General features: G+C 48.7%; 1 protein-coding gene across 4 annotated transcripts in view; it reads left to right on the forward strand.

Moving 5' to 3' along the window:
* The window catches only part of LOC141078101 (phospholipid scramblase 2-like), a 112,078-nt gene that overhangs the window by 68,892 nt on the left and 29,551 nt on the right, over positions 1 to 13,635 (forward strand). For all 4 annotated transcript variants that reach the window (XM_073564938.1, XM_073564939.1, XM_073564937.1 and 1 more), the window contains exon 7: positions 9,817 to 9,945. In XM_073564938.1, coding sequence (XP_073421039.1) covers positions 9,817 to 9,945 — 129 coding nt within the window. The remainder of the gene's footprint in view (positions 1 to 9,816; positions 9,946 to 13,635) is intronic.

A 13,635-nucleotide genomic window follows, 5' to 3' on the forward strand; every position in this document is an offset into this window, starting at 1 on the left:
TATGTTTTTAGTAGCTAACCACACCCAATCACCCACACACAGGTCCGGACCTGGCACGCGTCTAGAGTCAGCCACACGTTTGTATCTTGCACTCATACTCAGCAATCGCTGTTTCACACTCCTCCAGACCGATGATAGTTGAACTCCTAACCGGTCCTCCTCTGGGACGCCCCCAGAGCCCCCCTGACGCAAGGTACAAAATTGAGGATGGTGCCCATAAACACAAAAGAACGGAGACTCTCCCGATGATTCTTGGCGGTGATTATTTAATGCGAACTCGGCCAAGGGAAGGAACGTCGACCACTCCTCTTGGTTGTCAGACACAAAACATCGCAAATACTGCTCCAGATTTTGGTTCATGCGCTCAGTTTGACCATTTGACTGCGGATGAAACGCCGACGAATGAGACAACTTGATCCCCAATCGTGAGCAAAAAGCTTTCCAAAACTTCGCCACAAACTGGGTACCCCTATCAGACACTATGTCCGACGGAACTCCGTGCAGTCTGACCACCTCCTGCACAAAGACCTGAGCCAACGTCTTCGCGTTGGGCAAGGAAGGCAACGACACAAAATGCGCCATCTTCGAAAATCGATCAACCACCACCAGGATGACCGTGTTCCCCGCCGAGGCAGGCAAGTCTGTGATAAAGTCCATGGAGATTTCTGTCCATGGCCTACTAGGTATCCCCAGAGGCTGTAGAGTGCCAGCAGGACGGGTTCTGGGCGACTTGGCCCTGGCGCACGTGATGCAAGCTGTCACGTAGGAAACCACATCCTGCCGGATTTTTGGCCACCAGAAGCGGCGCGATACCAGTTCCAAGGTGCCCCTAACCCCTGGATGACCGGCCAGGACCGAGTCGTGGTGTTCCCCCAACACTTTAAGACGAAGATGAAGGGGTACGAACGACTTATTAGCGGGAAGTCCTGGGCTCCTCTGCAGCAACCACACTGGCACCCCTGCTTTCCCCCAGAGGCAGCGTCTCCTGCGCCCCTTGACGCAAACGGCGATCAATACGAATAACCAAACTCATGGCAGATTCTAACGATGCAGGAGTCTCATACATCAGGAGGGCCTGTTTAACTCTTCCTGAGACCCCATACATAAACTGACTCCGCAGCGCTGGGTCGTTCCACTGTGTGCCTACTGCCCAACGGCGAAATTCTGAACAATAGTCTTCCGCCATACGTTCCCCCTGACGGAGGGCGCGGATTTTAGATTCTGCTAAAGCCAATCTGTCGGGGTCATCATAAATGAGCCCGAGTGCTGAAAAAACATTCTCAACCGAATGAAACGTAGCAGAGTCGGCTGGTAAGGAAAACGCCCATGCTTGGGGGTCCCCACTCAGTAATGATAACACCAGACCCACCCGCTGAGCCTCATTACCTGAGGAGACCGGGCGCATGCGAAAGTATAACTTGCAGGCCTCCCGAAAGATGACAAATTTGCTGCGTTTCCCAGAAAATCGTTCAGGCAGCGGAATCTTAGGCTCTGCACCTGCACCAGCAGAAGCCGCTTGTACATTAGCTACAACCAGGCCCTGCTGCTGAACTGCCCCCTTCAACTCGGTGACCTGTACGGACAGCGCCGCCAACTGGCGGTTTATGGAAGTCATGGAATCCATGGAAAAATGTTAGGCCGATTATAATGTTATGCGAGGCTTAGGTCGATGGAGGCTGACAAAACCCGGGCCCCTGCGGAGTCCCTCAAACTAGGGAAAACCCTGTCTGACCCTCAACCCAGGGTTTTTGCTAAAGGTGCAAATGCCTGAGCCTCCAGCCTCTCCTTATCTCCTGCTCAGCCCTAAGCTGAACCCTCCACCCTCCACCCAGTGAGTTGTCAAACCACCAAAACCCACACAGTAATGACAGACAGGGAGAACTTAAACCGCACCGCGCCGCAAACACACCGGACAATACCGTAATGTGAACAGGGCAAAACAAAGCACAAATATGGGAAGGCGAAAAGGTAACAACGGATCATACGCCACCAGATATGAATTTCTCTCTCCAGTACCTCCACTCCAGACCGGAACCACTTGGCACAAAACACAAGCTATAATCGGCGACGCCCACAGGCCAGCACGACTATTTAAAGACCGTGGGCGTGACCAAACATCCCACCTGATTTCCAGCTAGATTAACCCCAGATAACCTGAGTAAAATCAAGCCGGCGCCACTGAGGCTATAGTGGACGGAGATGGAACTACCGCTGCCTGCCGGACGCTGTGGTGTGAACAGCGTCCGACATGACAACAGGCCATTTATGATTGGGTTCAGCCCACTTCTTTGAAGGCCCTCCAGAAGTTTTGGGTTTTGCTCTTTTTTATCGTAAATTTATAGCTAATTTTGCTGGTATTGCCAAACCATTGACTGATTTGACTAAGAAGGGTGCTGATATGCTCAATTGGTCTCCAGAGGCTGTTTCTTCCTTTCAGGAGCTGAAGCGAAGATTCACTTCTGCTCCGGTTTTGCGGCAACCTGATGTCTCACTCCCGTTTCAGGTAGAGGTGAACGCTTCTGAGATTGGTGCAGGAGCTGTTTGTCCCAAAAAGATCCGGTAACATCTAAAATGAATCCCTGTGCTTTCTTTTCCCGAAAGTTCTCCCCATCTGAACGCAACTATGATGTGGGGAATCGGGAACTGTTAGCCATGAAATGGGCATTTGAGGAGTGGAGACATTGGTTGGAGGGAGCTAGACATCAAGTCGTGGTCCTCACTGACCACAAGAATTTGATTTACCTTGAGTCAGCCAAACACTTGAATCCTAGACGGGCTAGGTGGACCTTGTTTTTCACACGTTTTGATTTTGTGGTCTCTTTTCTTCCGGGCACTAAGAATGTCAAGGCAGACGCCCTCTCTAGGAGTTTCTTTTCTGATTCTCCTATTGTGACCAAGCCTGTTACCATCTTAGGTGAGGGGGTAGTTCTTTCTGCCATCTTGCCCGATTTGAGACGTGCTCTCGAAGCGTTTCAGGAGGACAAACCTGAGCGTTGTCCCATTGGAAAATTGTATGTTCCTGACCAGTGGAGGAAGAGAGTAATGTCTGAAGTTCATTGCTCTGCATTGGCTGGTCATCCAGGTATTTTTGGTACTAGAGATTTGGTGAGTCAGTCTTTTTGGTGGCCCGCCTTATCTCGTGATGTCAGGAATTTTGTGCAGTCCTGTGGGACTTGCTCCCGGTCTAAACCTTGTTCTCGCTCTAGTGGGTTGTTGATGCCTTTGCCGGTGCCCAAGAGGCCATGGACCCATATTTCAATGGATTTTATTTCTGATCTGCCTGTCTCTCAGAGAATGACTGTTATCTGGGTGATTTGTGATAGATTCTCTAAGATGGTCCATCTTGTACCACTCCCTAAGTTGCCATCTTCCTCAGAGTTGGTGCCCTTGTTTTTGCAACAGGTGGTTCGCTTGCATGGGATTCCTGAGAACATTGTATCTGACAGAGGAGTTCAGTTTGTCTCTAGATTTTGGAGGACTTTTTGTTCCAAGCTGGGAATTCAGTTGTCCTTCTCCTCTGCGTTTCACCCTCAGACCAATGGGCAGACAGAGAGAACAAACCAAAATAACAAACTTTGGAGTCTTATTTGAGATGTTTTATTTCCGCTGATCAGGATGATTGGGTCTCATTTTTGCCCTTGGCTGAATTTGCTTTAAATAATAGAGCTAGTTTTGCCACTTTGATGTCACCTTTTTTTTGTAACTTTGGGTTTCATCCTCGATTCTCTTCAGGGCAGGTGGAGTCTTCCGCCTGCCCAGGTGTTGACACTGTGGTGGAGAGAATACACCAGATTTGGGACCAAGTGGTGGATAAGTTGTCTCTCTCCCAGGAAAAGGCCCAACAGTTTTCCAACCGGCATAGGACCATTGGTCCCCGGTTTAAGGTGGGTGATATGATTTGGTTGTCATCAAAGAATATCTCTATGAAGGTGGCTTCTCCAAAGTTGAAACCTAGATTTATTGGACCTTAAAAGAATTTGGAGATTCTTAATCCGGTCTCTTTTCAATTGGCTCTTCCTGTTACATTTAAGATCCATAACGTGTTTCATAAGTCTCTGAAGAGGTTTGTTGAGCCAGTAGTTCCTGTGGTGGCACCTCCTGACCCTGTATTGGTTGAAGGTAATGTGGAATATGAGGTTGAGAAGATACTGGATTCTCGTCTGGCTAGACGGAGACTCCAGTATTTGGTTAAGTGGAAGGGTTAAGGCCAGGAGGATAATTCTTGGGTCTCTGCATCTGATATTCATGCCGAAAGATTGGTTCGTGCTTTTCATCGGGCCCATCCTGATCGGCCTGGTGGCGTGGATGAGGGTTCGGTGACCCCTCCTCAAGGGGGAGGTACTGTTGTGAGCTCATTTTCTCGTTCACCTTTGATGTCCGATGAACTCCCTCTGCTGGTGAAAGGAGGAGGTGAAACTGATTTGGATGGGAGAAACCTGTCACCTGAACAGGTGGATTGCGATTGGACATCCGGAATCTCTGAGTGGATATAAGGCAGCCGACGCCCTGTAGGGTTGCTGGTGATTTCTCTGCTTTGAGCTCTGGCATCCAGTTCAGTTCCTGTCTTCTAAAGCTAAGTTTTGCTCTGTTATTGATCCATGAGATTTTGTCTGATTTGCTTAGTTTTGTGTTCTGCCAGCCCCGGCTGGAGCTCTGCTGAATTTCCATTTTTGTCCCTGATCAGTTAAATCTCTTTTGCTCTGTCTTCAGAATATATCTGAGTGCTGATAAAGGGATTTTGAATTCTAGTGACTTCTGGGCCGTTTTTCCTATCATACGTGTTGGGACTTTTTTGGTAGGGTTTTTGCGGATTGCAGCCAGCATCTTTTCTGTCCTTTCCTATCTAGTTAGTTGGGCCCCATCGTTTGCTCTGCCTGTCTTTCTGTCTGTGTTTGTGTTTTCATCTGTTTTCACCGACAATACATGTTGGGGGCTGTCTATTGCTTTGGGGTCTGCTCTGGGGCAGTCTAGATTTCCCCTTTCTTTCTTTAGGCTTATTTAGTTCTCCGACTGTGAAGAGGCATCTACGACCACTGTAGGAACGCTCCACGACTACTGTTAGTTGTTGTGAATAGGATCAGGGGTCTGCAATCCGCTAGCTACCAACCTCTCTGGTTTTCTGGACTTAGCTTGCACTTTTGTTTTTTCCTCCTCCGGTGACTCATTCATAACACCATCCCCTGCAGGGTGATATAGATAGAAGAGATCTATGAGCCGCCTCCTGCAGGGTGATACAGATAGAAGAGAGCTATGACCCTGCCCCTGCAGGATGATATAGATAGAAGACAGCTATGGGCCATCCCCTGCAGGGTGATACAGATAGAAGAGATCTATGACCCCGCCCCTGCAAGGTGACATAGGTAGAAGCGAGCTATGACCCTGCCCCTGCAGGGTGATACAGATAGAAGAGAGCTATGACCCCGCCCCTGCAGGGTGATATAGATAGAAAGGAGCTATGAGCCGCCCCCTGCAGGGTGATATAGATAGAAGAGAGCTATGACCCCGCCCCTGCAGGGTGATAAAGATAAGGTACTGTCACACTTGGCGATGTACCTGCGATCCCGACCAGCGATATGACGCGGTCAGGATCGCTGGTACATCGCTAAGTGGTCGCTAGTGAGCTGCCACACAGGCAGATCTCACCAGCGACACCGCAGGGGACGGGGGTCGCTACTTACCTGTCACACTAGGCGATCCTGCGTCCTCGTCTCTCCACAGGAAGCGCCGCAGGAAGCTGACGACGAGACACAATCCTGGACGTTCTGACGCGATCAGCGATAACTAGCGGGGGAGCGGGTTGTAGGTAAGTATCACACACAGCGATATCGCTAGCAATATCATTATAACGTCACAAGTTATAGCAACATTGCTAGCGATATCGCTTAGTGTGACAGTACCTATAGAAGAGAGCTATAGGCCGTCCCCTGCAGGGTGATACAGATAGAAGAGAGCTATGGGCCGTCCCCTGCAGGGTGATATAGATAGAAGAGAGCTATGAGCCGCCTCCTGCAGGGTTATACAGATAGAAGAGAGCTATGACCCTGCCCCTGCAGGATGATACAGATAGAAGAGATCTATGGGCCATCCCCAGCAGGGTGATACAGATAGAAGAGAGCTATGACCCCGCCCCTGCAAGGTAACATAGGTAGAAGCGAGCTATGCCCCTGCCCCTGCAGAGTGATACAGATAGAAGAGAGCTATGACCCAGCCCTTGCAAGGTGATATAGATAGAAAGGAGCTATGAGCCGCCCCCTGCAGGGTGATATAGATAGAAGAGAGCTATGACCCTGCCCCTTCAGGGTGATAAAGATAGAAGAGAGCTATGGGCCGTCCCCTGCAGGGTGATATAGATAGAAGAGAGCTATGACCCCGCCCCTGCAGGGTGATATAGATAGAAAGGAGCTATGTGCCGCCCCCTGAAGGGTGATATAGATAGAAGAGAGCTTTGGGTCGTCCCCTGCAGGATGATATAGATAGAAGGGAGCTATGAGCCGTCCCCTGCAGGGTGAAATAGATAGAAGAGAGCTATGAGCCGCCCCCTGCAGGGTGATATAGATAGAAGGGAGCTATGAGCCGCCTCCTGCAGGGTGATACAGATAGAAGAGAGCTATGAGCCTTCCTCTGCAGAGTGATACAGATAGAAGAGAGCTATGAGCTGTCCCCTGCAAGGTGATACAGATAGAAGAGAGCTATGAGCATCCCCTGCAGGGTGATACAGATAGAAGAGAGCTATGAGCCGTCCCCTGCAGGGTGATATAGATAGAAGAGAGCTATGAGCCGTCCCCTGCAGGTGATACAGATAGAAGAGAGCTTTGAGCCGTCCCCTGCAGGTGATACAGATAGAAGAGAGCTATGAGCCGTCCCCTGCAGGGTGATACAGATAGAAGAGAGCTATGAGCAGTCCCCTGCAGGGTGATATATATAGAAGAGAGCTATGAGCCGTCCTCTGCAGGGTGATACAGATAGAAGAGAGCTATGAGCCGTCCCCTGCAGGGTGATACAGATAGAAGAGAGCTATGAGCCGTCCCCTGCAGGGTGATATAGATAGAAGAGAGCTATGAGCCGTCCCCTGCAGGTGATACAGATAGAAGAGAGCTTTGAGCCGTCCCCTGCAGGTGATACAGATAGAAGAGAGCTATGAGCCGTCCCCTGCAGGGTGATACAGATAGAAGAGAGCTATGAGCAGTCCCCTGCAGGGTGATATATATAGAAGAGAGCTATGAGCCGTCCTCTGCAGGGTGATACAGATAGAAGAGAGCTATGAGCCGTCCCCAGCAGGGTGATATATATAGAAGAGAGCTATGAGCCATCCCCTGCAGGGTGATATATATAGAAGAGAGCTATGAGCCGTCCTCTGCAGGGTGATACAGATAGAAGAGAGCTATGAGCCGTCCCCAGCAGGGTGATAAAGATAGAAGAGAGCTATGAGCCGCCCCCTGCAGGGTGATATAGATAGAAGAGAGGTATGGGCCGTCCCCTGCAGGGTGATACAAATAGAAGAGAGCTATGACCCGCCCCCTGTAGGGTGATACAGATAGAAGAGAGCTATGAGCAGTCCCCTGCAGGGTGATACATGTAGAAGAGAGCTATGAGCCGCCCCCTGCAGGGTGATACAGATAGAAGAGAGCTATGAGCCATCCCCTGCAGGGTGATATATATAGAAGAGAGCTATGAGCCATCCCCTGCAGGGTGATATATATAGAAGAGAGCTATGAGCCGTCCTCTGCAGGGTGATACAGATAGAAGAGAGCTATGGGCCGTCCCCTGCAGAGTGATACAGATAGAAGAGAGCTATGAGCCGTCCCCTGCAGGGTGATACAGATAGAAGAGAGCTATGGGCCGTCCCCTGCAGAGTGATACAGATAGAAGAGAGCTATGAGCCGCCCCCTGCAGGGTGATACAGATAGAAGAGAGCTATGAGCCATCCCCTGCAGGGTGATACATGTAGAAGAGAGCTATGAGCCATCCCCTGCAGGGTGATATATATAGAAGAGAGCTATGAGCCATCCCCTGCAGGGTGATATATATAGAAGAGAGCTATGAGCCATCCTCTGCAGGGTGATACAGATAGAAGAGAGCTATGGGCCGTCCCCTGCAGAGTGATACAGATAGAAGAGAGCTATGAGCCGCCCCCTGCAGGGTGATACAGATAGAAGAGAGCTATGAGCCATCCCCTGCAGGGTGATATATATAGAAGAGAGCTATGAGCCATCCCCTGCAGGGTGATATATATAGAAGAGAGCTATGAGCCGTCCTCTGCAGGGTGATACAGATAGAAGAGAGCTATGGGCCGTCCCCTGCAGAGTGATACAGATAGAAGAGAGCTATGAGCCGTCTCCTGCAGGGTGATACAGATAGAAGAGAGCTATGAGCCGTCCCCTGCAGTGTGATACAGATAGAAGAGAGCTATGAGCCGCCCCTGCAGGGTGATACAGATAGAAGAGAGCTATGAGCCGTCCCCTGCAGAGTGATACAGATAGAAGAGAGCTATGAGCCGCCCCCTGCAGCGTGATACAGATAGAAGAGAGCTATGAGCCGTCCCCTGCAGGGTGATACAGATAGAAGAGAGCTATGAGCCGTCCCCTGCAGGGTGATACAGATAGAAGAGAGCTATGAGCCGTCCCCTGCAGGGTGATACAGATAGAAGAGAGCTATGAGCCGTCCCCTGCAGAGTGATACAGATAGAAGAGAGCTATGAGCCGCCCCTGCAGGGTGATACAGATAGAAGAGAGCTATGAGCCGTCCCCTGCAGAGTGATACAGATAGAAGAGAGCTATGAGCCGCCCCCTGCAGCGTGATACAGATAGAAGAGAGCTATGAGCCGTCCCCTGCAGCGTGATACAGATAGAAGAGAGCTATGAGCCGTCCCCTGCAGGGTGATACAGATAGAAGAGAGCTATGAGCCGTCCCCTGCAGCGTGATATAGATAGAAGAGAGCTATGAGCCGTCCCCTGCAGGGTGATACAGATAGAAGAGAGCTATGAGCCGTCCCCTGCAGCGTGATATAGATAGAAGAGAGCTATGAGCCGTCCCCTGCAGGGTGATACAGATAGAAGAGAGCTATGAGCCGTCCCCTGCAGCGTGATATAGATAGAAGAGAGCTATGAGCCGTCTCCTGCAGGGTGATACAGATAGAAGAGAGCTATGAGCCGTCCCCTGCAGCGTGATACAGATAGAAGAGAGCTATGAGCCGCCCCTGCAGGGTGATACAGATAGAAGAGAGCTATGAGCCGTCCCCTGCAGAGTGATACAGATAGAAGAGAGCTATGAGCCGTCTCCTGCAGGGTGATACAGATAGAAGAGAGCTATGGGCCGTCCCCTGCAGAGTGATACAGATAGAAGAGAGCTATGAGCCGCCCCCTGCAGGGTGATACAGATAGAAGAGAGCTATGAGCCGTCCCCTGCAGCGTGATATAGATAGAAGAGAGCTATGAGCCGTCTCCTGCAGAGTGATACAGATAGAAGAGAGCTATGAGCCGTCCCCTGCAGCGTGATATAGATAGAAGAGAGCTATGAGCCGCCCCTGCAGGGTGATACAGATAGAAGAGAGCTATGAGCCGTCCCCTGCAGGGTGATACAGATAGAAGAGAGCTATGAGCCGCCCCCTGCAGGGTGATACAGATAGAAGAGAGCTATGAGCCGTCCCCTGCAGGGTGATATAGATAGAAGAGAGGTATGGGCCGTCCCCTGCAGGGTGATACAAATAGAAGAGAGCTACGAGCCGTCCCCTGCAGGGTGATAGACAGAAGGCATCTATAGCCCGCCCCTTTTAGGGTGACATATTTCAGGAGAACCATCTTTCTTTCTCTTTCCCAGGTGAAGTCTCAGGATGAACAGCATGTCGTGGGAATGATCAAGATGGAGGGTGATCATGTTCTGGTTTCCTTCCCGCTGGACCTGGAGGTGATGCTGAAGGCGATATTGTTGGGCTCCTCCCTGTACCTGGTGAGTAGTTGTCTCTGGGTCGAGTTGACTGATTCCTCCTGGAGCAGATGACGATGAACGTCTGAAAGCTTCATTACATGAATACTGTAATCTTTGAGTGCTAGAAATATCTCCCGCAATGTGGCCTCTGTGACCTGTCTGCTGTGCTCACTGTGCCCAGTGTGACTGGCCTGGATGTGCCCACTGTGTCCTTTGTGACTGGCTCAGACTTGTTCACTGTGCCCTCTGTGATTGGCCCAGCCGTTCCCGATGTAGCCCTCTGTGACCGGCGGCTGTGCCCACTGTGCCTGGTCACATAGTGCAGCATAACACCGGACCTCGACACCTCTTGTCTCTGCTCAGCTCTTCTCTGTATTTTGGCTGCCGCTTGTCTAAGGTAAAACCTTCATTTTCCCAATATGTGAGTGCTGAGAAATCTGCTAACAGCTGCAACAGGTTATGGACGCAGACACAGCGAGTAAGAGCGCAGCATAGACGAGGACCGGCCGGATGCAAGGGAACTTCCTGAGGGTCTCTGCTCATGAATACTCAGTGCTGACATATAAAGGAGAGGAGGAAGGGGGCTGCAGCTGAGACTGCATAATGACAGTGACCAGCTATGGAGGAATAAAGGGGAATCTGACCATCCGGAGACGACGTGTGGTAGATCAGCTCATTCGCTGCACACGGTGGTAGGCAAATCAATACTGTCTCTTTAAGTCTCTCACTGGTTTATTAGGAGTGCTGCATAAGCCGGTGCAAACGTACCCAAAATAAACAAGGCCTATGGAAAAACATAACATACAGCACAGTCTGTGTGGTTGCAGGGATCCGCTGGTTCAGGAAAAATCAATCTCCATAGACTTAGCTTCCTTGTCAGGACACCTAGCACTGGAGCAACACTCTCCAGGCCTACTGAACACTGAATGCCTCAGAAGGTCCACTACTTAAACCCCAGACGACCCCCTGAGGTGGAGATAAGGTGGACAACCTCCCACCCACTCTATGGCTGTCCATAAAAACTCAACCCTTAAAATAACTAATTAACCCCTCTCAACACATAGTGTGCTGGAGCAAACTTCTAGGTTTCAAATCACTGAAGCTAATAGTCTCAGTGAAACATATCTCCCCTCGAGTACTTTGCTCGTGACTTTGTCACATATACCTCCTATGCCGAAAGCCGGGGGATTTGGCACATTCACTCGCTAAACAGAAAAGTCTGAACGGGGCATCTGCATTACCGTGCAGCTTCCCTGGCCTGTGCTCCACGTGAAAACTAAATTCCTGGAGTGCCAGAAACCACCTAATTACCAGGGCATTCTTCCCCTACTTTTCCCTCATCCATCATCCATCTCAGGGGCACATGATCTGATACTAGCCTGGACTTCCAGCCCAACAGGTAAACCGCAGCTTGTCAATTGCCCTACTGATGGCCACTCTTTCTCAACAATGGCATAGTTCTTTTCACGGGAGTAGAGTTTCTTACCCAGGTGTAGGACTTGATGTTTGGCCAATCTATTTCCTGAGACAACACAGCTCCCAAACCAACCTCGGAGGCGTCCATCTGGACCACAAACTCCTTAGTGAAGTCATATACCCAAAAGAAGAGAAGTGCACAACCCAAGGTAAAATACAAATATTTTATTGATGTAAATCAGATAAAAACAAAATTTTTGATAAGAAATAATAATAAAAAGGAGCATAGAACCTGAAACCATATAATAAAAATTCAAGTGAAACAGGTAAGTATATAAATTATGTCAAAACAGAATATCCTAAACAATCACTGTGAGTGAAATAATATCAACCCATTGGAAAAATGACTAGCAACACAGTTGTAGTATAAATATAGTCATGGAAGCACGCTGGCAAAGCACTAAGAAGGTGTAAATAAATATTAAATGCAAACCCATGCATGAGACAGGTTGTGGGTATTAGAATGATATGTTGCATATGGTAGAGTAGAAAACTAATGCCAGTTTTTTGTTTTTATCTGATTTAAAATCAATAAAATATTTATATTTTACCTTGGGTTGTGCACTTCCCTTCTTTTGGGCATATTATCTATTTTTGGAAGTTTCCCTATCTACTCTCTTATATGGTCTTCATCTTGGTTTTTTCCTTAGTGATACGGTGCGACCAAGGCCGGCTGTTTGCACAGGGCTAGCTTCAACTTCTCAAATACCATCTCCGCTTCACAGGACCATTTGGACATTGACATCTTTGTGCCCTTAAGAAGATCAGTCAGGGAGGCGGCTATCATGAGGAAATTCGGGATAAGTCGCCGCTAGTATCCCACATTTCCTAGAAAGGCCAAAATTGTTTCTTGGAGACCGGGTGTGTCCACTTTTGGATTGCCTCCACCTTATCTATTTGTGGACTTATTTTGCCTCTCACGACGAAGTAGCGTAAGTATTTCGCCTTTTCTTTCCCCATGGCACACTTCTTTAGGTTTATGATAAACCCTGCCTTCATCAGTTCATCAGTATATCCAGTACCACCTGGACCTTCTGTAGGTGTCTTCCTCAATTGGGGCTGAAGATCACAATGTCGTCCAGATAAGCTGCGGCGTACTTTTTGTCAGAGGCTAGAATCCTATCTATGGCCCTGTGGAAGAGAGCTGGGGCTCCCTGCAGACTGAACGGCATCCTGGAATACTGGAAGCACCAGTCTGGTGTAGAGAAGGCCGTATTCTCCTTGGCACTTGGGGACAGGAGAATTTTCCAGTACCCTTTTGTTAGGTCCAGGGGGGTGATATATCATGTTGACCCTAGCTTCTAAATGAGTTCATAAACACAAGGCATCGGTTATGCGTCGAACTTGGCTTCTTTACTAAGCTATCATGAGTTGTAATTACCTACACTATGCTAGCATGATTTTGGCATTTGATGTTTACTAGGGCCCTTAGCCACACTGTCCCTTACATTTGAGGCATCTTATTTAGCTTATTATTTTTTGGTATTATGTTAAAATGAAGATGGATTATTGATTTTCTATTATATTGTTTTGGTTGTGCTTTTTCTGAGTATCTTATACCGCTAGGGACTTGGAGTGCTTGAGGATTTCAGACAGGTTTATATGTATTTCTAGCACTATACTAATGGATCATCTCCTATTGATTCTACTCTGGAAATGGGGTAGTCCTTGGCATTCCCAAGAATACAGCCGATGCCCACGTTTTTTCTGTGGATAAACTGGTGGGGGAGTGTGGCTCTTCCCAGGGTCACCAAACTCACCGAGTTCAAGAGTTCTGACACCACTACTCCATTTATTGTTATGGGACTTGCCTGCAGCCCTTCACCAGGCTGATTGTCCACATTGAAGGCGGGGTAGGCATAGTACTAATAATAGTAGTACACCAGAGAAACGCAGGAGTTTTTAAATAAAAATACCAAATCTTTATTACCGTATACAAATGGTTAAAATCATTACATATTAGACAATATATTACAATAGACACCAAAAAGGCCGAGAAATGTGCCACCAAGCATTTGGTCATAAATCAAGACGGTGAAAAAAATGTTATTTCCATAATAGGTATTCCCTAGATATTAACCCTCCATCGAGTCATATTAACCCACAAATATCCATGAGATCGCCCATAACAAAAATATATAGGACCTGCATAAACATTCATGCTCCATAATATCCACCGTCACATGCAGTGCAGTATAATAGGGCGAATCCTAAAAGTAGGGAGGGAGGGAAAGG

This window comes from Dendrobates tinctorius, unplaced genomic scaffold, assembly GCF_039654945.1.
Source record: "Dendrobates tinctorius isolate UK_male_01 unplaced genomic scaffold, ASM3965494v1 ptg000502l, whole genome shotgun sequence".
Classification (NCBI taxonomy): Eukaryota; Metazoa; Chordata; class Amphibia; order Anura; family Dendrobatidae; genus Dendrobates; species Dendrobates tinctorius.